The sequence below is a fragment of the Chionomys nivalis genome, chromosome 21 (genome assembly GCF_950005125.1).
Source record: "Chionomys nivalis chromosome 21, mChiNiv1.1, whole genome shotgun sequence".
In the NCBI taxonomy this organism is placed as follows: Eukaryota; Metazoa; Chordata; class Mammalia; order Rodentia; family Cricetidae; genus Chionomys; species Chionomys nivalis.
The window spans coordinates 11,204,199-11,227,921 of record NC_080106.1 but is presented as its reverse complement, the minus strand read 5'-3'; the positions used below and the strand labels follow the sequence as shown (position 1 = coordinate 11,227,921).

Sequence of the window (23,723 nt, the reverse complement as noted above, 5' to 3'; positions counted from 1 at the left end):
CCCTTTCTGCTACTTCTTGATTAACTTAGCCATCTATTCTTTAATATACCAATCGCCGTCTCCATGTTCCAGGCCCTGTACTGTGTATTGATAGGGCTGTTTCTCAGACCCATTGGATCTGAGCATGGCCCGTCGTTCAGTGTTCTGCTATGGCAGATGCCATATAATACATCTGTAACAATCCTGGGTGTAACTTATACACATGTCTCCCACAAAAGTGACGTCCCCTATTTTACATATTGCTCTGGCCACCTGGAAGCTCATATCCGAATCGCAGCAAAGCTGTGGCAGTTTGGAGCGAACCTTGTAGTTCTCTCAACTCTGCTGTGGCCCAGATTTTCTATCTCAGGTAGATAAATTCCCTTTCTTGTCAAAACACCGTGAGTCCTTTTAGGAAGAAGGCGGCCTGAAAACAAGGACTGTACTGCCTTAGCCTTAGATCTCTGTGAGGTAAGGTCCCCCATGTGTCCCTGTGACTCTAATCTCCATGATTCCTTGAGCCATAGCTAGTACTATTCTGAGTCCTTCAGAACAGCTCAGGACCTCTGAAAGGTCACATCCAAGGTGTGTGTGGGGGGGGGGACACAAAATTTGGCTTTGGTGCCAGGCACGCGCTTGTGGAGTGGAGGCCAATCACACTCTCACCTGAGCAGTTAATACAATCTATTGCTCCTTGATGGATTTTTCCTGCAAGCTAGAATTGATCTGTCCTCTTTGTGATTTGTGTGATGGTAGAAAAACACCAAACACCACTGTGGTAAAGCCAGTTTGGGGGAGGAAAAGGAAAAAAAAAAAGGGGAAGAGGGGAACCAAAGGCAAAGAAATCTACCAGCAAGGCTTTAAGGACATAGCGGGCTGGGGCTGCTTGGGTCATTTCATGTGATTTATTGGGAATAAAGTGGATCTTATTAACATTTTAATAAAGATAATCTTTTTACACTGTGTAAGAAGTGGCTGCCAGTCCCGGGTGCAATTCCAAGGAAAGTGGAATAGGCTGGCATTGCCCAGCCTGATTTGTGATGCTGGGTCCCAGGAGTCCAAAAAAAAAAAAAAAAAGGCAACGTGCTGCCTCCTTGCTCTGAGGGGGCTTACCCCCACCCCTGCGAGGTGCTTGCTCCTATCTGCCATGCAAAATGAGGGAGCGTTATGAAGGAATCCGTCTTGTAAAGCCATTGGTCCTGGTCATCAGTCGCTACCCAATGCTTTCGCGATGCTGCCGCTGATCTATTTGGGAAGTTGGCTGGCTGGCGAGGCAGAGCCTCTCCTCAAAGGCAGGCTCCCACGGAAAATATGCTCAGTGCAGCCGCGTGTGTGAATGCAAACGCCGCCAGGCGCTTCTTCTAGTCGGGCAAGATGCAGCCGAGAACTCCGCTCGCCTTGTGCGTTCTGCTGTCCCAGGTAGGGAATGCGAGCCGCAGGCAGCGCGCTCCGCACCAGCTTTCGGCGTTCGGATCGCCCTGCTTGGCGATGGTCAGGAGCGATCTGAGGGTCGCGGGGCTCCTGGCGCGGCCATGCAGGCAGACCCGGCTAGCTCAGATGCGAGGTCACCCCCAGCTCCAATCTTAGAGGGGCCTGTCTCCGCAAGCCGGCTAGTCTCGGGGTGTGTGTGTGTGTGTGTGTGTGTGTGTGTGTGTGTGTGTGTATACACTCGTTCCGGGGAGGACAGAGCCTTTTTGCAAGCAGGGGCGACATCCTGGCTGACATCAAGTGAGGTAACTTTGCTTCGCCTCCTCCAGAATCTCGTGTATCGGGTACACACTCCTTTTGAGACGACTCCTGGGCGTTGTGCTTGCCCGCTTAGCCCAGCTTCTTAGCCGGGAAAGAGCCATTGCTTTCGGGATCGCGAGCTGCTGGGCTGCCGGGCTGGGAGAGGCCAAAGCTGGCATCACTGACTTCCCCAGGTCTTCTCTTCGCCCAGCCCGGCTGGCAAGCAGCAAGGCGCCTCCCGCCAGCGGATCTCCGCAGCCCGGCTGCTGCTGTCGTTCAAAGCCCAGGCGCTCCCCGCTCCCGCATTGGGGTCTTCCGGCTCTCTAGCCCTGGGCTCGGAAGGGCCTGAGAGCAGTCCCCTCTCCAGAGTGCAGGCCCAGTACCCCAGCTCCTTGTGCCCCCATTGTCCAGCCAGCTGGAGCTCCTGCCTGAGCCCAGGCTGCTGCCTCTATAGTCTTCCCCTGGCGGGTGGCGCTGAGAGCAAGGAAAAAGTTCAAGCCTCCCCACCAGGCTTCAGCTGCTTGCTGGGTGACCCTCCAGAATGCTGCGGTTCCAGGGCAAGACTGACAGAGCAGGAGAGGCGTGTCGGGGCTTTCCTCAGCCGTGCTGAAGCTCAGAGATCCCTGGAAGTTTGGGTATAGGAAAGCAATGCTTAGGGGACAGGTAGAAGCTTTGGAGGCTAAGGGGGTACGCCCAGCACTCCCCTGGGGACAGATGCTCCAGAGAGCATACTGGCTCAGTCCCTCCTTGTCCTTTTAGGCACCCTCTGGGACCCAAAGCTGGCAGCCTACAAGTGGGTGGGAGCAGTAGTGTAGGTCCACGCAGAAGGGAGTGGAGAAGAGAGGGAATGCCTGAGGCATGGGTGTTGAGTTTCTGGCCAGGATTCTTGGTGCCGGAGGAAAAGGCACATGGCTGAGCACGAAATGGGAAAGAGGAAAGGAAGTCAGGGTTCTAGGTAGCCTTCTAGAAGGGGAGACGCCTGCTGAAGAGAGGCTGGCATCCCAGAAATGCAATGGCCATAGAAACGACTCGTGTGTGTGTGTGTGTGTCCCTACCAGGATCCTGCAGAAGAGGAAGATGCTAACTGAAGACCAGGCTTGCTTTCCCATCCTGACTTCTGGCATGTTCTTCAATGTACACACAGTCCTGGGGCCAAACAGTTGTTGCTCCTTCCTTACTGGGAATTTGCTTGCTGATTCTCTAGGGGGTCCTGATATGGATCCTATGCTGCCTTTTGAACTAGCTTTCCACACCTCCAGGCTCTAACTATCCCTAATGTAGGTCGTACATCTCCCAGTTAGCAAGGTGGGGCAGAGCAATGCTGGATGGAAAGATCCAGGCAGATCCTTATTGTCCTCTGCTGCTCGAAGAGCCACCGTGGGCCAGTTCTTCACTCTATTTGAGTTCCCAGGTTCTCCACAGTCAGAGAATCCATAAACATCAGCCCGGAGAACTGCTGGGCTGCCGAGTGGACAAGGCTGCAAGCAACAGGCAGCCTTAGGCTATGTGTTTTGCAATGTCCACCTCTCTGAGAGCTGTTGGCCTCTGGGGCGTGGACTATTGCCTTACCCGGGACTTTCATAGTTTTCCTGTCTTAGTATGGGTTTTTCTCCCTCAGTGTGATTCCAGGGCTCATCCAAATGAATGCTTTTTCTATGAGCAAAGCAGACTGTGGGAGAGCTTGCAAAAGTCTCCAGGACTGGGGCTGTGGGCTTCAAACAGGGCGCCTCTGCAAAGCAACTGGTGTGTCTCCTCCTGCGGGGCAGGCTGGCACAGGTGGCTTTGAAAGCACACTCGGTTGCTTCTGAACTGGAAATAAGTGGCCAGCCCTGAGGGGCTTATTTCTCTCTTTTGATTGTCGTGCATAATCAGGGCACGAATCTGCATCAGGATGGTAACTGATGTTCTCCTGGTGGCAGCACCTGGAGGGGAAATAGTCTCTACCCGTGCAAGGTGCGACTGAATTCACCAGCAAGGGGTTTAAGGGCAGGGGGTTCTTTGTGCCATCCAGAAAGGTGGGTGTGTGCATGGCGGAGGGGGGGATCCTGGAGCCTGTGAGTCAACACGCCTAACCCAAACTTTCCCGAGGCAGAAAGAAAACAGAAGAAAGGGGAAAACAATGTGATAGAGTGAATTAGTCACTGCCCTGCAGAGCTAGGGCAAGCCCATGTGTGTTTTTCCACACAGCCATGCATACAGCAGGCACTGGGCCCAGCTTGGAAGCTATCAGCCTCTGGCTGCTCGTTGGCACACTTGCCACTTTCCAAATTTGGGAGGATTGGGGGTGGGGGTGGGCTTCTAAACAATAAGGCTGGAAGACCTCTCCTCTCTCCTGGGGTGCTCTGGGAAAGCCTGTCCCGGAAGTAGCGGCTGGAATTTGGCTACCGTCACGAATGTGCAACAAATGAACACAGAAGCGTGAGTTAGAAATTCCACTGTGGCTGGGATTGCCCACTCCCATGAGGCGGCACTTCCACCCAGCCCAGCTTCTCACAATGCATGAGCAATCCCCCAAGAATTAATTTCTAGGGAGTGGCTCAGGTCTGGAGAGCTGTCCCCCCAGAGTGCCCAAAAGTATTTCCATGGAATTCTGTGCTGTTGGCTTAAAGTGGAGAGTTCTTTCTGGGAGTGGGCATCTTGCCTTCCAGGACTGCAAGTGAGTCTCCGCATCTCTTCTCGTGTAGCTGCAAGAGCCTGGTTCATGTGCAAAGCCTTTCCTATGAGGGCAGGGACTTGGAGTCTGAGAGGGCACCCCAGCCTGTGACTTCCACTTGGGGCAGCCTGCGCCATTTCAGACATTCCAGGGAAACATGGGATCAGAGAAAGTGTCTGCTGCCTGCGGTGAAAGCTCTCATGTCTGAACGTTATTATAAATATTTTTAGCAAATCCCCAAATAGTTTAAATACACTACTAGGTTGAATATGTGACCTGGATTTGTGTAGTTCCACCGAGTTACTGGAAACCTCCAAAGTCCTCTTAGCAGATCCTCCCTCTTCTACCTCCTTCCTTCTTCCCTTTTCCTATCTTGAGCCCTCCTAAATAAAATCTATTTCCTTCTAGAAGCATCTTTGGTGTGTTAGAGTAAAGTCACCCACCCCACCCCCTCAAAAAAAACCATGACCCACCATGGTGCGATCTGTCTTCAGGTACTAGGACTTGGCAGTGAGAAGCAATCAGTCGCCTGAAGTTAAGGGAGAGACCCAGTCTTGAAAACCGTACTTTTCCTTTCCGTCTGAAATCACAGCTACTCAAGAGCCCAGATATCTTCTGTTGCGTGGAAGGCAAGGGAACGACGAAGCTTCGCTTTCGGTTCCTACCTGATGACAGGCATATTATCTTAACAGCCTAAAATCGTTCTGTGGTTGTGTGTGTGCACACATGCCCATCTTTGTGTGTTTTGATCTGTTTTTTTTTTTTTTTTTTTTTTTTTTTTTTTTTTTTTGTACCTGATGAAAATTTTCTCCAGAAGGGGGCTCCATCCACAGCCTTACAAAATCCCGAGCCTGCAGGTCTTATTCTGGAGAATTCCGCTTAAGCGAAGCAGGTTCCTCAGAAGGAAACACTTTCTGTTCTGGGTTTTCTACTACATACTGTCCCTCGCTCATTTCCCATGGTCTTTCCATCCTCCTTTGCCCTTTCTCCTCGTGGCTGTGGTCTCCGTTCTATCCTTACTCTTCCACCCCGTGTCCCTGGAGGGTGCGAGCAGGGACAGCTTTCAAAGGACTTGGCAGACAATGCAGTCCTGAGTCAGGAGGAAGTCAGGACATTTCCTGATGTTTTGATTTTGGTTAGACCTGGCTTTATTCTTTAGGCTGCAGAGTCAGGAACCGTTCTGCCTGGGAAGGAAGAGAATTTTTTGCCAAGACACACCTACCAGAAGGGTGAATCCCTCCGTGACAGCTGGTGTGTCAACGCCTATTGAGAAGGAGAGGGACATTGTCTGTCATCCAATCACAATGATCAGTTCAGCATAATCAAATCAAGCATCCAGAGGCTTGGGCCCTCTTTTCACTTAGCTGTCAGCGAGGTGTCTAGATGCCCTGGAGAATGAATCTGATCTACTGAGGGGTGCTGCCAGCACAATTCCCCATGGCCTGTCTCCTCTGCCACCAGAGATACAGGATGGTGGCCGTATCCTGGGGCTAAGGATGGTGGGAGTCAACCTTCTCTCCCAGGTTAAGGCTAATATGAAGAAGTGATATCTCAGACTTGTTCCCACCTAGTCAGAGCCTGGTGGGTGGGGGGTGAACTGGGGATTAGTCAATTGAACCTCATGTCATCTGCTTGATGGGATCTATCCCAACTCTTCAACTCCAGTTTCTCGCCAGGAGTTCAGACTGGCAACCGCTGGTCAGTTCAAACCCATGGAGGTAACTGGTGGCCCAAATCTCCTAAAATTCATGAAATCAATACATTTAAAAGACAATCCAGATTTTCTGCATTTCTTGAAAACTCAGAGGCCCTGGCTATTAAGTTGGCAGGAGATGAGTTGCTACTGCCCCCTTCAGGCAGAACCTGTTCTGCATTTGGCCATAATTCCCCCACCCCCTTCTGGAAGCACTATGCACACCCACCACGGGAATTCTGCATACTTGATCCTACTATCATAAACGCAGGCTCAATAAAACCCATGTGGGCAACTTCTTAGCGCTGTGCTACTTTAGAAGGAAGCTGCATAGGACTGGGATATTGGCGGGAAAGGTGCTTGTGGTATAAGCACGAGTTCTTGAGTGAAATCCCCCACACCAAGCGTGACCCCGGCACTGTGAGAGGTGGAGGCAGGAGGATCACTAGGGCTTGGTGGCCACCAGCCTAGCTCTAGATTTAGTCGGAGAGTCTGTCTCGAGAGAATAAGGTGTAGAGGGGTAGCACAGGACACCCTATGATCTCCTCTGTCATCTGAGCATGTGCACACACAAGCACACGCGTGTACCCACACATTCACGGAAGGGTAGTGACACACAGCAATGCTGATGGTGAAAGGGAGAAGCAGGAGACTCTTAGATCCCCGCCACGAAATGCAGATGTGTGTTTTGGAACCAAGACAACCCCTCCTCCCCCAGGACGTTATTGTCAGTGCTGCTTGGGACAACACCCAGACCATGGCTCTGCTCATGGTAGCGATGTAAGGACAGGCGGCACCCTGTAGCCCCAAGTCCCCGTGAACTGTGGCATGCTAGGATATGTGAAGCTGGTATGTTACACCCTCAGCATCCAGAAGGACCAGCAGCCAGGGGAATGAGAAATCACATTCTCAACTACAAACAGAAAGCAGCAAGCCTTAAAGTGGAAGTGGGGCAAGGCTATGACATACTTCCTTCAGCGAGGCTGCATTCACTCCCTCCAGACAGTGCCACCAACTGGGAACCAAGTGTTCACATACCTGAGCCAGGGGAGGCTATTTCTCACGCGAGCCGCCACACGCTAGCACTGCCCTGAAACAGATGTTCTGTGTCTGTCCTGAACAGCTGATGCCCCCTGCAGCCCTGCACCGCACACAGCATCAGAGCTGTGGTTAAGGTTCTCTGGTTCCATTAACACTACAGCAACCTGTGTGTCTCATCCCACTGGAGTGGGTAGGCCCCTGAGGGGTTTGGCTTGCCATACTACAGACACCCCCCCCCCAAATGAGGGTAAATATAACTACACATTCCAGAAGTAAAGTGATTTATTTTTTTCCCCACTGCCAGCCGAAGTCAAGTTCCTGAAAATTAACATTAGCAGTAGGCATGTTTTGGCATGTCACATCTAATTTCAAAGACACCAGCCAGTGTCACCGATCTGCTGCAGAGGCACAAAGACCCTGTGTCTCCCAGCTGAATACAAGCTGAACTGGGCGGAGGGCAGAAGTCCTGACACATGCCCAGGCAGGGCCGGAAATGAGATCAGCCTCCTGCAGAGCCTAGAGGCCTGCGAAGGAATGCTGCAGCCTTCACCATCCCTGCCTTCTGGTCTCCCAGGCTGTCGTTGCTTCCCTTCCCTTCTAGGTGGCGGAGAACCATTTGTGTTGTGTGATACAGGACAGAGCCAGTAGCTGTGCACTTGGGAAGCATGTGCTTCTGGGAAACTCTCTCTGTCCATCTGTAGAGAGTGCCTGGGCATTGTTATAGAGCCCACAGCTGGGATGGGCTGGACAGGCTCACCCTCAACTGCCATGAGCTGTGGGCATCTCGGGACATCTGACTCAGAGGTGACAAGTTATAGCCTGTGGGCTGGTTCCTGCCTGAAGTCTGTTTTTATAAATAGTTCATTTGGACCAAAGCCATACCTACTCGTTTATAGAATTGTTACGACTGCTTTGTGCTTTAACAACAGAGTTAAGACTGCCTGGCCCCCGATGCCATCTGTCCCTTTATCAAAAAAGTCAGCTGGTCCTTGGTTTAACTCAAAATTACAGGCAGAGAGGGAACAGAGACTTTTCAAAGGGGTGTGGTGAGGGCTTCAGGGATTCTTCACCCCAGGTCCCAGTACTGAAGTAAATTGACCTTAGGAGAACTCACTTTGGACTAGTGTGGCCACAAATATCTAAGATTTCTGCATGGGCCCCACTGTATTCCATGTAACATTGGTGTGTTTAGAGTCCTGTTGATAATATGGCAGATTCAGTTTCTGTTCTCTTGGGGCTCTGCTTAGCAGGGGGAGGGATCAATATCAATTAATGAATAATTTAAAAGCTAGACAACCACTATGAAGGAAGGCAATACACTGTGTGAGGCTGTGCCACCACAATATTGTGTTTGTTGTCTTGCTTTTTTTGTTTGTTTGTTTGTTTTTTTTGTTTTAAAATCTTTCTCCTCTACTGAAATCTCCATCCCATAGTGGCAAGTGCTGTTGTCTTCTCTTTCATCCAAGACTGTATCCCTGTGGCTCACAGCAGTGCCTGGCACAGAAGAGGCACTCAGGAAACATGGGTGGATGAACAGATGGATAATGGAAATAAGAAAGGTATCACACTCAGATAAAGGGTCTGGGAGCCTTCCCTGGCAGCCTTATGCTGGAGCTCAAAGCTTCTGGAATGAAGTAGGTTGACCAAGAGGGTAAGCATGGGAGAGGCATTCTAGGAAGAAGGCACAGACTGGTTGATACCTCTGTGCAGAAGAAGATAGCCCAACCTGGAGAGTGATCAGAGGTGTGGCCAAGAGGCGGGCAAGCCCTTAGGTCTTTGTGGGTCACTTCAAGAGTTTTAGTGTTTGTTTCCAAGTGATGGGTAGCCATGAAGGCCACAAGGGGAGGGTGTGGAGGGACCTGGCCTGATGTCTCCCAGCTTCAGTGCAGTGAATGTCTGGAGCGGGATGTGGTTTTGAGACGATTTGGGCCTGACCTCAGGGAGGGGAGACATCTAGAGGGGAGGGGACAAGATGTGTAAGACAAGCTGATGGGGGCATTTGTGGGGAGGACCTGTGGGGTACGGGGTGGCTGGATTAGGGATGTCAGGCAAAGGCTGAGGGTAAGGGACCCTGCTTCAGCTCTAACCTTGCCAGCGGGAACTTGTCGCTCCAAGAGGAGCACAGGTGCTGAACATTAGCTGAGCACCTGGGTACATGTCAGGAATGGGGGTGCTGGCCAGACGGTCCAGTGCTCAGAGGGGCATCTGGATTCCATGATATGGGTGTTCTTAAACCCTGTCTATGCCTGCATCGGGGATGGGGACCATGGGATCCTGGATATGTCCTTGATTAGAGTGACCGGGGTGAAGCCCCTACAATTAGGCAATCTCTGAAACTTTTCATGCAAAAGGTATTTGTGAGGAGCCTTGCCAAGCCTTTTAATGGTTTTGTGAACATTCAATCAGCAGCGCTAGAGATATTTCTAACATGAAGCAAATAATGATCTACCAGTTTCAGAGTCATTTGGCGAATGCTAACAAGCGTTTCTTCCAGAGTGTGGTGTGTCGCCAGTGACTTCCACGCTCTGAGCACGGGAGAAGAATATCCAACTGGGTGCCAGGCAATGGGGGCTTTGATAATGCCTAACAACTGGCTCTCTCTCTCTCTCTCTCTCTCTCTCTCTCTCTCTCTCTCTCTCTCTCAAAAATCTAAACCATGTGGTTTGCACTATTTGCCCATTTCTGTGGTGTAAATACTCCCACGGTGGGTGGCTTCCATCTACCAAACTGTAAGTTCCCTAAAATATTCACAGTGGGTACCTCAGAAGTGATTATTAACTGATAAACACACCACGAGCCTGGAAGGTTTTCAAGCCCTCATTTCATTCACAGTGCAGCCTTCAGCAAAGGAGGCTCAATGGTCCCATCTGTAAAATGGACCCACTTCTCATGAGAATCAAACTGACAAGAAGGAAAGATGGCTGTGGTGGGACAAGAGACCCTGTCCCAGCAACAAACACACCAGGCATGGGGCCACTTGTTTGTAATCCTAGCACTCGGGAAGCAGAGGTAGGTAGCTCCCTGTAAGTTCAAGGCCAGCATGCCTTACATAGTGAGGGTCAGGCCAGCCAGGTCTGTCTAATAAGACTCTGTCTCAAAACAAACCAGAACCCCAAAGGATCCCAAGGGTGGATGCTACCTAAGAAAAGGCACCTGAGTTTGTCCTCTGGCTCCTACAAGCCTACACACATGTACATAAACCTACACAAATAGGCACTTCCATGTTCATCTTCACACACACACATATATACACACATGGACCTGGAGATCCAGGGAGGCCTGATAAACTGTTCAGATATTTACAGGTGATTAAGGTCATGATCACTGGCAAGGAAGCAGACTCCCAGCACCCCCTGCCCACACACCCAGCTTGTTCTTCATGCAGGGCTCTGCTGCTATACCACAAGGCCCATGGGAAAGCCCTGGGTAAGTTCTCAGGGCAGTTTTAAGACAGGTTTTAATTTAGCTCTCATTGGTGACCAGGGCTATCTAACCCTTCAGGCTTTCTTGCCATTTAATATACAGTGATGTTAACACTGCATCTTGGTTTGAGTTCTCCCAAATAACAATGGAGATACAAGCTTGGGTGCAAAAGGACCAACCTGGAAGGTGACCCAAGGGCTCAGAAGTGAAGGAGTGGAGACAGACGTGTGAGGGGGGATGGCACTAAATTAATGACACCTGTGCCCCTGGTCTAGTACTGTCATGGTTGCCGGGGCCCCCACAGGAAAACAATGTGAAATTTCCACATCATCCACCTGAAAGGCAGGCAGCTAGAGGTCACCTGTGCCCACCATCCGCTGGTATTCTCCCTCCAGAGCTCTGCTACCGTTCACCCCTCTGTATTTCTCTGCTGAGCCTTAGGCTGGTATGGTAGCGCATCCATGGTTTGGACCCTGAGCAGAGCAGGGGAATGGAGAGGCGTGCAGGTACTTGCCCTTGCGTGAGTGTGTGGTGGTATCCCGTTCACTATTGTCAGGAGTTCTGGGACCTCCCCCAAATAGAGCCAATGATTGAAGAAAGGACTGTGGTAATGGACATTCCTTTTATGTTTTACTCATTTATTTATTTTTCTTGTGAGTGTGTGAACGCGTGTTTACATGAGCGGGAACATCCACACCAATGGGTGTGCATGCCTTGTTTGTATGAATATGCACGTTTGCGTGGGAACATGTGTGTGCATGTAGATGCCTGAAGCTGACACTGGTGTCTTCTTTGATAACTCTCCACTTTATTGATTGAGGCGAGGTCTCTTCTTGAAGTCAGAGTTCACCAATTCTGACTCATCTAGCTTGCAAGCTCACCCTGGGGATCCCTTCTCTGCCTCTTGTGTTCAGGGATTATAAGACGCCACTATGCCTGCTTGCTTTTATGTGGTTTCTGGGGATTCAAATTCTGGCCCTCGTGTTGAGTTCTATCATCTGAATTATTTCCTCATATAATGGGCATTCTTTTGAGCCTTCTGATTTAGGATGAGCACACATCTCTAGATACTCTCTTACCCACTAGATAGTCACCCTCTGCTAGTGCCCTGGGTTGCTATCTTAACCTTGTCTTTGATATAGGACAGATCCCACTACTTTGAGATAATTACCCAGTAAGCAAATTGAGGTGAAAGGAGTGACCTGTGGCTGTCTGGAGGACAGAGTATGGGAGGAAAGTAAAGCATCTGAAGGAAATGGTCCTCACCCATTCAGTAAGTCATCACCAGCAGGCATCTGCTAAGTGTGCAACACCCTCCAAGGCACCAGGAATGCAGAAGCGAGTAAGGTAGACCAGATGTCTCCCGGTGAGCACTCACAGTGACACAAATGAACAGGGGAACCTAAGCTGTCCATCCGGTGGCAAGAGTGCTATGAAATACGACAGCCAAGGGATTGGCAGGGAGAGAGGCAGAGCTCCTGGCTCTTTCCTGGCTGCTGGGTAACAGATTACTGTATCCCCATGTTTCCTGAACCCAGTTCTGTCCCTCCCTGACCCCTATAATCATGTGGTTTGCTTTCAAAGCGATGCTGTGAATTTGTGGAGAACAGAAATGGGGCTTGGTGGATGGGCGTCCGAACAACTGGGGTCAATTGCTGCCTCGCATCAGGCTCTGGACTGTGTGCTGGTTGGTTGAATCCATCTAGAGAGATTCCACTTTGTTTTATTGTTGATTCAGTTCATCTGGAATAATTCTAAATTGGTATTGTTGACATACAATGGAGCTGAATTTTACTCAGAGGTTGGGTTATAAAGTCAGGGTTTAAAGCAAACACAGAGTTGTCATTAACCTTGAAATCTTTGAAGTCGCCCATTAAAGTGCAGTCTGTGTGGTTTTGTGTATGCAAGCCTGTGCTGTAATCAATATAGAAAAATGTATAATGCATGCAGCCATGTACAGTGTGCATAACAAAGAATACAGGCAAGATATAATTTCACAACACTTAATTGCAGTAGCTACATTGTTCTTTTCCCTTCGGTTTTTTCCCCCCATGGTAAAAGAAAGAGATTTGTGATGGTTAAATGTGTGTATGATGAGACCCCTTGCATTCATTTAAGCTGGGCTCCTAATCATACTTTCCTTGCCTGGCTCTAAAGTGGGAAGGGCAAAAGGTATTTCCTCTTTTGTGTGCCACCTCATTTTTATCTCCAATCTTAGCCAGATGCTTCAGGGCAGGAGAGCTGCAAAGGCAGAAATAACAATAGCAGACGTGGCTGCTGTCTGTGTGGTGTTGACTCTGAGTGAGGCCCCCTTGGACGTGCAGTATTGACTAGGAGTGAGGTGACCTCCGTGTGAGGTGTTGACTGTGAATGATCCCCTCTCCGGGGCTTTGAATGCATCAGCTCACCTAGTCAAGTTATGAAGAATCCTCTCAGATTCCATTGCCCACATAGGGGAGGTCCTGGAGGCTGGGTAAAGGTCACACAGTTTTAGGGTAGAGATTCACTCAGTTTCAAACACAAAAGACCCCATGTTGTATGATTCTATGCCATGGAAGGAACTGTTCTGAGTAAACAAATCCATAATAATGCAAAACATATATGAATTTGCCTTGGGCTTGGGAGGGGCAGGAGAGAGGGGCTGTGAATGGATATGGGGTTTCTTTGGGATGTTTGTTTTTGAAACGGAATAGTAGTGATGATACATAACCTATCATTGCTATGAACATACTATCTAATCCCACAGCAACGTGTATTTTGACAGGGTGCAATTCATGTCATATTGCATCTCAATAAAACTGAAGTGTGATTAGATAGAAAACCAAGCCCCTCTGGATCAGGGCAGCCTAGGCTCAGGGCTTCGGGTACTTAGTGCCTGCACACTTTCCTTCAGGCACTCACCATGAATGGTGTTGTGCTGACAGAGAAAATGGCCTCCAAAGGGAGTGGCACTATGAGGAGGTGTGGCCTTGTTGAAGTAAACATGGCCTTGTTGGAGGAAGTGTGTCTCTGCCGCGGGCGGGTTTTGAGGTCTCTTTTGCTCAAGCTTCACGCAGTGTGATACTGAGTCTACTTCCTGTTGCCTTCTGGTCAAGATGTAACTAGCACCATGTCTGCCTGCCTGCCACCATGCGCCTTTCCATGATGATAATGGATTGAGCCTCTGAGGCAGTAAGCTGCTACCTCAATTGAATGTTTGCCTTTGTAAGAATTGCCATGGTCCTGGTGTCTCTTCAAAGCAATGGAAGCCATAGCTAAGACAAATGGCCCAGTTACATTCTACTTCCATGAATTTAGTCGCCCTTCCTGACTGCTGCAACCAAATACCTGCCAAGAAGTAACGTAAGGAGAAAGGGGATTATTTTGACTCAGTTTGACTCAGTTTCCAGGAACAGTCTGTTATGGAGAGGAAGGCACGGCGGCAGGGAGCATGAGGCGGCTGGTCTAGTTGTACCCTCAGTCAGGAAGCAGAGAGAGATGCACACAGGGATCCAGTAAGTTTTCTCCCTTTTTCTTGGTCCTGGACCCCAGTGTGGCCCATAAGGCAGTGCTACTCACATTCAGGGTAGCCTTTCCATCTGAACCTTTCCAGAGACACCATCAGAGGCAGACCCAGCAGTGTGTTTCCATGGCAATTCTAAACTGAGTTGACGTTGGAAATTCACCACCACCTGGTCCCTATCACCTTTGCTTTAGAGAGACAAGGCTATGAGAAACTTGCTATGTGCAAGATACTGTACCAGGATCAAGAACTAGGTAGCTTGGGCTTACCTCTCACCCTTGCTGGCAGCACAGATTTTTCTTAGGCTGGATTTGTTCCATTAAAGTCATGAGGTCCAGAGCTACAGGTAACCAAAGTCCATTAAGAAAAAAGCCAGGGTTCTTCATTTTAATTTGGTTGATTTTTAATGTGCGTTAAGGACCTCCTTCATCTACCTGATTGGTATCCCAGCCCAGGCTGTCTGTTGTAGGGACTGACAGGAAGCCTTGAGACTATAGAAGGGAGAAATTCCTGACCCCAGGCAGCTCAGAAACAGGGGGGCAGGGTAAAGGACTCTAGCAGGCGAACATGGAGCCGGCAGCTTCTGTCCTTTACTCTTCTCCCCCTTTTACTAAAACCTGTTAGAATCCATTCCTAAAGCTAGCCCTCAAGGTCTGTTCCCTTAGTTGGCCACTGATCCCTTCCCAATGCAAAACACCAAGGTCCGACAATAAGAATTCATTGTTTGGCTAATACATCCAGTCAGGACTCAGCAGCTCACTCTAGCAGAGACCCCACCCCCTTCTTAAAACCCCACTCTGCAGAAACACCCTCTCTTGTTTTTCTGGTACGCTTGCACTTGCTGCTGCTTCTGCTCCTGCCTTTGGAGAGAGCCCCCTGCCCCTCGGGGGTAGGTAATACATCTCCTTTGAGCTGAGAATTTGGTATCCCAGGTGCCAGCCTCCCTTACATAGGAGGAAGAAAGGGGAATGGTCTTGGTTGGCATGCTAACTGGAATTGTGTCAACCTGATATCTTCTTCTGGAAGGCTTCAGAATTTACCCAAATCAGCATGAACCTTGAGTGTTTCGATCAGTGTGGCAATGGAAAGGGACTTAAGATCTCAGGCCTCCTGGGGGCGGGGGGCGGTGTCATGTGCTGTCACTCAGGACTCACCGCCTTCCCACTTAAGGACACCACCGCCAACCCCTTAAAGTTCCTAATCCCCCCAGTGTGGAGATGGCTCCCTTTGCCTCCACAGAGGTGTTAGTTATTTGCATTCTCTTCTGTTTCTGTACAGAATGGCTAAGTCATTAGCTGTGCACAGTGCCTCCAGAAAGGGCAGCTCAAGGCCAGTCTCCCAGCCAGGCTCAGGTCAGTGTTTGGGTTTAAGCTTTGTAAAGGCAAAGCTTGGGGGCCCTTCCTGGGTCTGCAGCTCCGAGGAGCAGGTGGGGAGCTAACCACTGAGGACATAAAACTTCAGAGTTCTGGAGGGCTTGTGATCTAGTCTTCCAGTGTTAGGTGACAGAGTGTTAACTTTGCCTAGATCAGGGTGTACGTGTGTGTCTTACCCACTGAGCCATCTCTCCAGCCTCTTCCCCCTTTCTTCTTTTTTTAAGATATTTTATTTTTGTTCTATGTGCATGGGTGTTTGGCCTGCATGTATGTCTGTGCTCCACTTGCATGCCTGGTGCCAATGGAGGCCAGAAGAAGGCATCAGAACTTTTGGAATCAGAGTTACTGATGGTATTTTAATTGCTATGTGGGTGTTGAGAATCAAACCTGGGTCCTCTGGAAGGGCAGCCATCTTAGTTGCTAAGCCATCTATCTCCCCAGCTCTTTCTTCCTCCAGTTCTTAGACTTCCCTTAGCATAAGTAAAGCCATATGAAGGTTTGCTTCTGCTCTCATTGACCAGTTCTCTTGGTGTTCCAACTTGTAGCATGCTTTGAAGGGACGCTGGGTCCAGAAGAGGGTTAATAGGTTGTAGAAAACATGATTGTTTCCTTGTTATTTTGGGAAATTTGGGAGTTGCCCAGAGAAGAGAGTCAGGTAGAGGTTGATGCTTCTACAAATGGATATTTCTGAGACATTCATGTACATTTGAGCTTTTAAAGAGGTATTCCCAAGGGATGCACCCTCTTCCCAAACTGCTGGGTGTAAGGAAGTCTCTCAGGATAGTCAGTCATAACACATGTGGTCTGGAGACAAGCTGCCAGTTTCTTAGATACGGGCCCCCAGAAGGTGTGTTCTGTGTCAGCACCATCAAAGAGCCTCCAGTCTGAATTGAGCCACTGGGAGTAGGCCCAGGACTCTGTGTTTGTGATAATTTGAACACTGGAAGAAGCTTCTAGAATCTCTTTGGCTATTGTGAGCCCATCAGGAAGATTCCTTTGGGTGTCATTGTGAATGTCTGAAGATGCTCTTGATATCTGTCATGATTGCTTGCATGTAAAGTGAGGTCACACGGAACGACTGTCCCTGGCGGCACTTTGCAATCAGTGTCTGGAGACTTGATGATGGGGGAGTAGGGTGTTGCTGACAGGAAGCTGGAGGTGCTGTTCAGCACCCCCAATAATCAGGAACAGACCCTACAACCACGGATTGATCATTGTAACCCAAATCACAGTCAGCCTAAGGCGGAGATGCCTGACCTAAAAGTACAGCTTCCTGTCTGTCCAGCAAAAGCAGGGACCATTTGTCTCTCCCCGCCTCTGTTATCACTAGGGGCCAGCATCTAAAGTTGGGTCTGTAGAAAGGCAGCTGGCAGCACATTACCATTTGTGTTTAAGGTTTCAAAGGACACGTATGTTCTCTGTAACTCATTCATTTGTGAGGAAACTCGTAAGATACTATGATGACCCCAAATTGTTTGGGAACATAGGTCTGACAGAAGAATCTTAGGATAAGGTTGCAGAGTTAGGCATCATATTGCAGAGTGTGCAATATCATGCTATCTTCAGGGTCTTGAAGTATTTGCATCTCTAGTAGGCAAAGTTGACCAGTTGACCTTACAAAGCCCTGCAAATGAGAGAAGAGTTGAGAATCGAGGCCTCTGCAGAGACTTGTGCTCAAGCTATGCTCAATGGGTCTGATTTTTGAGCTTGGAATAATCTTTCTGGTGTTTCCATCACATGGAGCTAAAGGTGTGGAAGGCAGCTGAGGTTAGGCAGCAGGAAGTTGCAGGATGTCAAATAAGAGCATGGAGAAATAGCATTTCTTACCCATCTTGGGTGAAGCCGGAACCATTCTGGATGCTTCTGTTTGGCCTTATGGGGTGTTTCTTATCACTATTGCATCTACAGAAGTGGCAGAGAGGAATTAGGTGTGTCAGTTACAGGTGTGGTTGGACGGAGGGGAAAACAGTAAGCGGTCAAGTCCACAGTGGGAGAAATAGAACCCAGAAGGAAGGGATAGAGTTTCGAACTTGAGGGAAACACGAGCCCAGGTGGAAATACTCACGGCATGGCGTGTTCAGGAGGCATTGGAGACAGCTCTGAGAGCTGGCCATCGCAAACGCTGAGCGAAGAAACTGGATCAGTACAATGGGGTAATAACTATTAATAGTATTGCTCTCATTTTAGCCACAAGCCCTTCTGATGGCTGCAGAAAGTGCCTGGCAGGACACCATGGCCATTAAGAGTTCTGAGCCTTGGGGAGAAGGCAGAATTACCGTTTAAACCCTAGCCTTGCCACTTGGGCCCGAAATGTCATGGACAAATGGCTCAAATTGTCTGTCCCTGTATTAGGAAGCCTATAAACTGAGGGCAGTGACCCCCCACCTGATGTCACTGCTAGGGGTATTCTACTGTACTCTGTAAACATCTGTTCTGAGAAACAGTAAGACCCATAAAACTCAAAGTTGGCTATTTCTAGTGTGGATGACTTGAACAGACATTGGTTTTGCAACTTATGTAATGTATTGGTTTTAATTTGAACTTTCCCCCAAAGCAAGTTGTGAAGGGAGGGTTTGAATGCAATGGAGTCATGTGGGCAGAGGCACCCAAGGGGGAGGGAGGAACAAAGGGAAGAGCAACCCACGGGTGCTCTTATTCAACCAGTTACTACTGTGGGTGTCTGGGGCTGAATTCTCCTGGAGACCTTTGGGAGCTGGGGTGGAGCATCCTCCCGAATTATCTCAAGATTAGAATTGGCATTGTGTGAAGGCTGTCCCAGATGCCATCAGTTTTGAGGCTCCTGAGCTGCTGGAGATGGTCACCAGGCTCAGAAAAAGCACCAGGCGAAGAGACTGTTAGTTATTCCCTCTATTTTAAAAAACATCTCTTTTGGAAAAGCAGGGGAGGGTATAAAACTCAGGAAGTTGGGGCCACTCACAAGGCTCAGGAACCTAAGGAATTTACAAGACCCTGTCCAAAGTTGTATGATGAGCCAGCAGTCGCAATGGAGGGGAGCCTTGTGGAGAAAGCCTCAAGGTAAGCACCAGCTCAGGGGTGTAGCTTTTATGAGCAACCACCCATGCTTGGGTGGCCTTTTCAGTGACTCAACTGCCTTTGACTCACCCACGCTCTTGGAAGTAACCCCTCACCCACGCTCTTGTTAGTAACCCCAGTGGCCTCGTTAATTCAGCAAGACAAGGAGTTGAGTGGAAGGATTTCTGTGGTCTGTCATCAGTACCCTGCCAGGGGTAAGGTGACATTCGTTGATGGACAAAGAGCAAAACAGATGTGTAGATTCCTGCAGTTGCAAGTTGAGCAAGCCATCTGTGAAAAGGCCAGAGGAAATGTGGGTGGATGTGGGAGGGATCTAACTGTGTCTATTGGAGCCAGACTCAAAAGGCATAAAACTCGGAATGCCCTCCGGGCCAGTAATCTCTATTTAAGTATTAAAGAAACAGATAAGTATGGAGGAAGCTGTGCAAAAATATTTTTATGTATTACACGTGAGAGCTCAAATTGGAAATAGGAGTAATAGCCAACCTTTATTGAGTGGTTGCCTTGTGCCTGGTGCTCTAAATGTCTTACAAATAGGCTAAATTTCTAGCAAATGGAAATTGGTTAAGCAGCTCAGTGGAATATTACACAGCCATTAAAGAAGATGGCAATGAAGATGATCATGGAAGAAATACCATATAAGTGAGAAATGAACACCAGGCTCAAGATGGTTCGTACTGTCAGCTCCTCTTAGCACAACAAGCCTCTGCTTATGGGAAAGGGTATGGGGCATGGGAGGAAAATTATCAATATGCTACCTGCAGGTTTGCTTGTGTAATGAGCTTCTCAGTGCTTCCCTCCCCCTCTGGTTTTCAGGTCGCCATTGATGCGTCTGTACTGCGTTTGTCATGTAAAGAAAACGGAAAGCTCGGATGAAGGGAAAGATCTTTCAACCACCTCTAAAACAGTGTTTTATATATCCTGACCCCGTGGTGCCTCGGGGGAAGAGAGCGATGCTTCTGAGAAATGAATCTGGGGGCAGGGTGGCAAGATGTATTGGATCAGGGAAGAACCAAGGCAAGATTGTAACTCGCAAGCTGATAAAGGTCATAGGAAAGGCCAAGTCTGATTTTAGAGGCTCGGTGGTTAATGAGAAGGGGAGGAAAGAGGAATGAAGAAACATGCCCGGTGTTTGCAGGTTGATTAAATGGATGAAGACTATCCTTAGAATAAATATATAGTAAGTACATCTTTAAATCCTAGTTCTCTATGTCGCTTCTTGCATGTGATCTTGACAATAATTTTCTAGGCTATTCTTTTAATTTTTCTCATGTTATAAGTGAAGTATTAGAAGATTAGAGAAATAAAGTCACTTGCCCCAGGTCATGGCAGATCTGAGCTTGGATCCTTGTTAAATGCGTAAGAGGATGGAGAGAGGATGGACGGATAGATAAGTTGAGAGGTGGCGGCTCCGGTGGCTGGGTTGCTTAATGGTTGGGTGAGGAGATAGGTGGATGGTGGTTGATTGGGTGAATGAGTGGATGGTAGCCGGGGTGGGTGGATGATTGGAATTATATATTAATGAATGGATAGATGGAAAGATGGATATTATATGTGACAGATGAATGAAGGGGAAGATGCATGTATGTATATCATGGAGAGATGAATAGGTTAAGTGGGTAGATGAATGGTGGAAAGTTAAGTACATAGGTAAGAAATCCAGATGGTTATAAAGTGCAAATAGAAACGAAAGACTGTCAGAAAGAGAGACTCTCAGGTGGTGAAGAAGATAAGGAAGAAGTAAGGTATTGATAAAGAAAGGAAGTCTGGGTGTAAGGAATAGTGTTCACTGATCGTCTTTGAGAAGTCCACCCCAGTCAAATGATGGGTGTTGAGGTTACATGGCACAGGAGCAGAGAAGCCAGGGCAGTGATTGGTCAGTCCAGAGCATATAGGAGCTTAGTAACAAGTGAGAGGCTAAGGAATAGAGGCAGTGTTAGGAAGGAAGAGTGGTAGAGAGGAGAGGAGGGCGGGAAGAAACAGAAAAGGGAAAACAAAACAATTACAGGTCAGAGTAGGGCCACCAAGTCGCTGGAATTTGACTCAACTCCATTGCCCTGCGTTCTTCAGAGAATCCCGTGATGCTCTGCTTCAGTCTCTGTGTCTGTAACACGCAAGGGCAGTTTGACACCTACCTCAGGGGGCTCCTGGAGGCTGAGCCAGTACCTGGTACCCTCCGGGTGGAAACTGAGCAGTTTCTAGCCACTGGCTCATTTACACTCAGTGGCGTTTCCTGGGAACCATCCCCAAGCGATAGATCAAGTAACTGAAGCTTGATCACCCAGTGCACCCTAAGAAAGCCCACCTGGACTCCCAGTCTGTACCAGCTGCCGCAGGAAGTAGCCATCTTTGTCGAGGAGACAAACCGATTGGGTGCGGTAGCTTTGACTCTTGGAAAGTAGCCTTCTGCGGTTTGTAACAAATGAGACACGCTAAATTGCACTGTTCCTTTTTCTGTTTGGAGAAAAACATTAATAAATAGATGTTGTTCATTAATGGGGAGTTGTGAGGTATTTACCAGGCAGTGGAGAGCAGCTGGAGGTGCAGCACTAAGAACTTAGGAGGTTCCGAGGGGGCAGGCGAAGACCCATCAGATCCTGGTGAGTGCCGTGAACTGGGTGCCCTTTCTCCATTCCAGGAAGTTTTATGCTCTTTTAATTGATGCTCGGAGAGGCCTGAGCACCGTGGTCTCTGCATGAGGAATCCTAAAAGCCTTATTAACCCGACCACTTGGCTTTTCCAAGTGCAGTTCCTGCTGGGGCTATTTTGGCATGGGATTGTCTGGACCCCAAGATGCTCTATTTGGGGGATGAAGAGGTTCAGCTCATTATCTTTTTCTGCTTCTGAGTTGCTTCATCTCTCGCCAAAATGGACCTCCAAAAAGTCCCTTCTGTCCCCAGCTTGCTTTCTCTTCCTCTTTGTCCCGTCAAGGATCCCTCTTCTCAGAGCCACTGGAGAAGGTACCTACCTATCAAGGGCTGATTTACCTAATGTAACAGTTCCTAGTGTATTGAGTGGCAGAGATGACTTCTAAGGCTGGGGCCTGCACAAGATGAGTTCAAAGTGGAGGCCTGCCCAGAGGAATAAGTTCATGAGCAATTAAGGTTGTAAAGGTAGAAAAAACAGAAGCTGAGGGGTGTTCTGTGATATTTTCTGTGGTGTTGAGTCTTATCTTATGGATGGTTATATGTGCATTGTGGTTTGGGATCTAGGGCAAGATTCACTTGTTGGACTCCTGCTGGTAGACTATAGGCTTGGAGTGGTTGGGGTTTCACAGTATGTGGGAGAGGCATTGGCAGCTTAAGCTGTTTCCTTAAGCATAGGACTTTAATTTTCACTGATGGTCATACTAAAATTAGCACCCTCTTTGGTGGTACACCAATTATTAATTTAGAAATATTCTAATAAACACATACATGGTACTTAATAAGTGCTGATCTACCAAACCAACATTTATTGAGTACCGTGTGTATGTCCAGTGCCCAACTATGTGTTCACATACAGTACGTGAGTCCAGCCTCAGAATCCAAGCCCTGATTGTAACTGGCTTCGTTGTACAGGAGAGGCATCCCCAGCATAGAAGGCACGTTCAGGTTTAGCATCTTTATCACCATTCAGACCCCAGGAAGCCAGGATAGGCATGTTGCAGTTCAGAAAACTGAACCACGGGGACCTTGCTCTTCAGTGTACAGCTGACAGAACCAAGATTTGAGTTCAGGTCTCCTGACTCCACAGTGTTGTAATTTCATTGGGAAAGTATACTGATGGTGTGGGTCTCATCATTAAATTCTTTCTGTCTGGCTTCAGGAAAAAGAGTTCATGCTGCCTTTTCCTAAGTCTGTTGGGAGAACAATACTCACAGAGGGCAGTCCACTGGAATGGAGCTATGCAGGCAGTGCCAGGGAGGCTCCTGGGCTTAAGTGGGTCAATTCTACCTTCCAGAGAAACAGGATTAGGTAATGTCTCAGTAAGGATAGCCTTGACCTTGGGCTTTGCATAGGCTATTGGTATTGACCACTGGCCCAGCTGTGAGAAGTGGGGTCTTGCCTGGCTGGCTCAGTCCACGGAAGCACAGAAGGGTAGTTGGGATTTGACGTGAGAGTTGAGGAAGGACCAGCTTTGTCTACTCAAAAGGGCAGTGTTGGGGCCTGTTGTCTTCTTGAAGGCTGTGAGTTTCCTTTTTGGTCCGTAAGCAGCAACTTTTTAGGTTGACCTATGGTAGCTGCCTTCCTCAGCCTGCCATGGTCATCAGGTACACTGGAGGCATGCTGAAATTACCGGTATTTTTCAGGGAGACCTTTGGCTCTGCAGAGAAGACACCGGGCTGTGGAGTCAGAGCTTCATTTCTCTGCAAGACCCTGGTGCTTCGGAAAAGCATTATTGGCTTGTCACTGTGGACTGTCACGGGTGACACCCAGGCCATAGAGAGTCCAAGGAAAATAGCAGGCCTTCTGGCCACTTTCAGAAGGTGTTTTTCTCACCTAGGCCAGGATGGTGCTGGAGTTTTCTATTGATGACAGATGAGCGGAGCTTGGATAAATGAGATCCAATGCTCTTTCTACTTCTTTCTGATTGATGGCTCCAGCAAACTGCTCATCTGGTTTGGCGATGGCCAGGTGGTGCTGCTATTGCACCCGAGTCATTGAAGATCTCCCCAGTGACGTGATTTCCACCTGTGCTTGGCTGGTACTGGATGAGCTGGGCCTTAGATCCCACTCTCTGTTGAACAGTCAGACTGTGGAAAACAAGCCAATCCAGGAAGCAGCCCAGGTTTTCTGTCAAACCCATGTCACTGGCGGCTTTAAACTAGTATTGCTCCCCCACAGCCCCAATTAAAACAACCTATTTCTCCCTCCTCACCAGTATCTGAAGGACACCTGGCCTTCTGTGAGTTTCCATTGGAATCTATGATTCATTCCATGGCCATGGCTTTCAAATGAGAGAAGCCCACTTAATAATGCTGAGCAAAAGATGTTAAAACAAACACACAAACATTGTACACACTGCCCATTGTGTGTTCCCTACCTAAATGTGTCAGTTCATGGAAGGCTACCATAGAGGCTGGGGATCAAGGAGTGATCAAAATGCAAGGTTGTCCAAGAGACTCCCCAAAACATTACATAAAAACTATCACTGTTACCCATAGTGTCCACCCCAGGGATGGAAGCTAAGTCCCCATTGCTAATGACACCGCGTACTTCAGACACAGGACCCAGAAGCATTATGATCTTGAAATGACCTGAATGCCTCCCTCCTGAGGACTGGCTTTTGTGGGAC

The 23,723-nt window shown here is 48.6% G+C and overlaps 1 protein-coding gene across 1 annotated transcript in view; it reads left to right on the top strand.

Moving 5' to 3' along the window:
- The first annotated feature begins 1,190 nt into the window (after positions 1–1,190).
- Positions 1,191–23,723, top strand: part of Cdh13 (cadherin 13) — a 940,941-nt gene continuing 918,408 nt past the window's right edge. Inside the window, exon 1 of the mRNA XM_057754115.1 lies at positions 1,191–1,398. Within this exon, the coding sequence (XP_057610098.1) occupies positions 1,354–1,398 (45 nt within the window). The 5' untranslated portion in view covers positions 1,191–1,353. The remainder of the gene's footprint in view (positions 1,399–23,723) is intronic.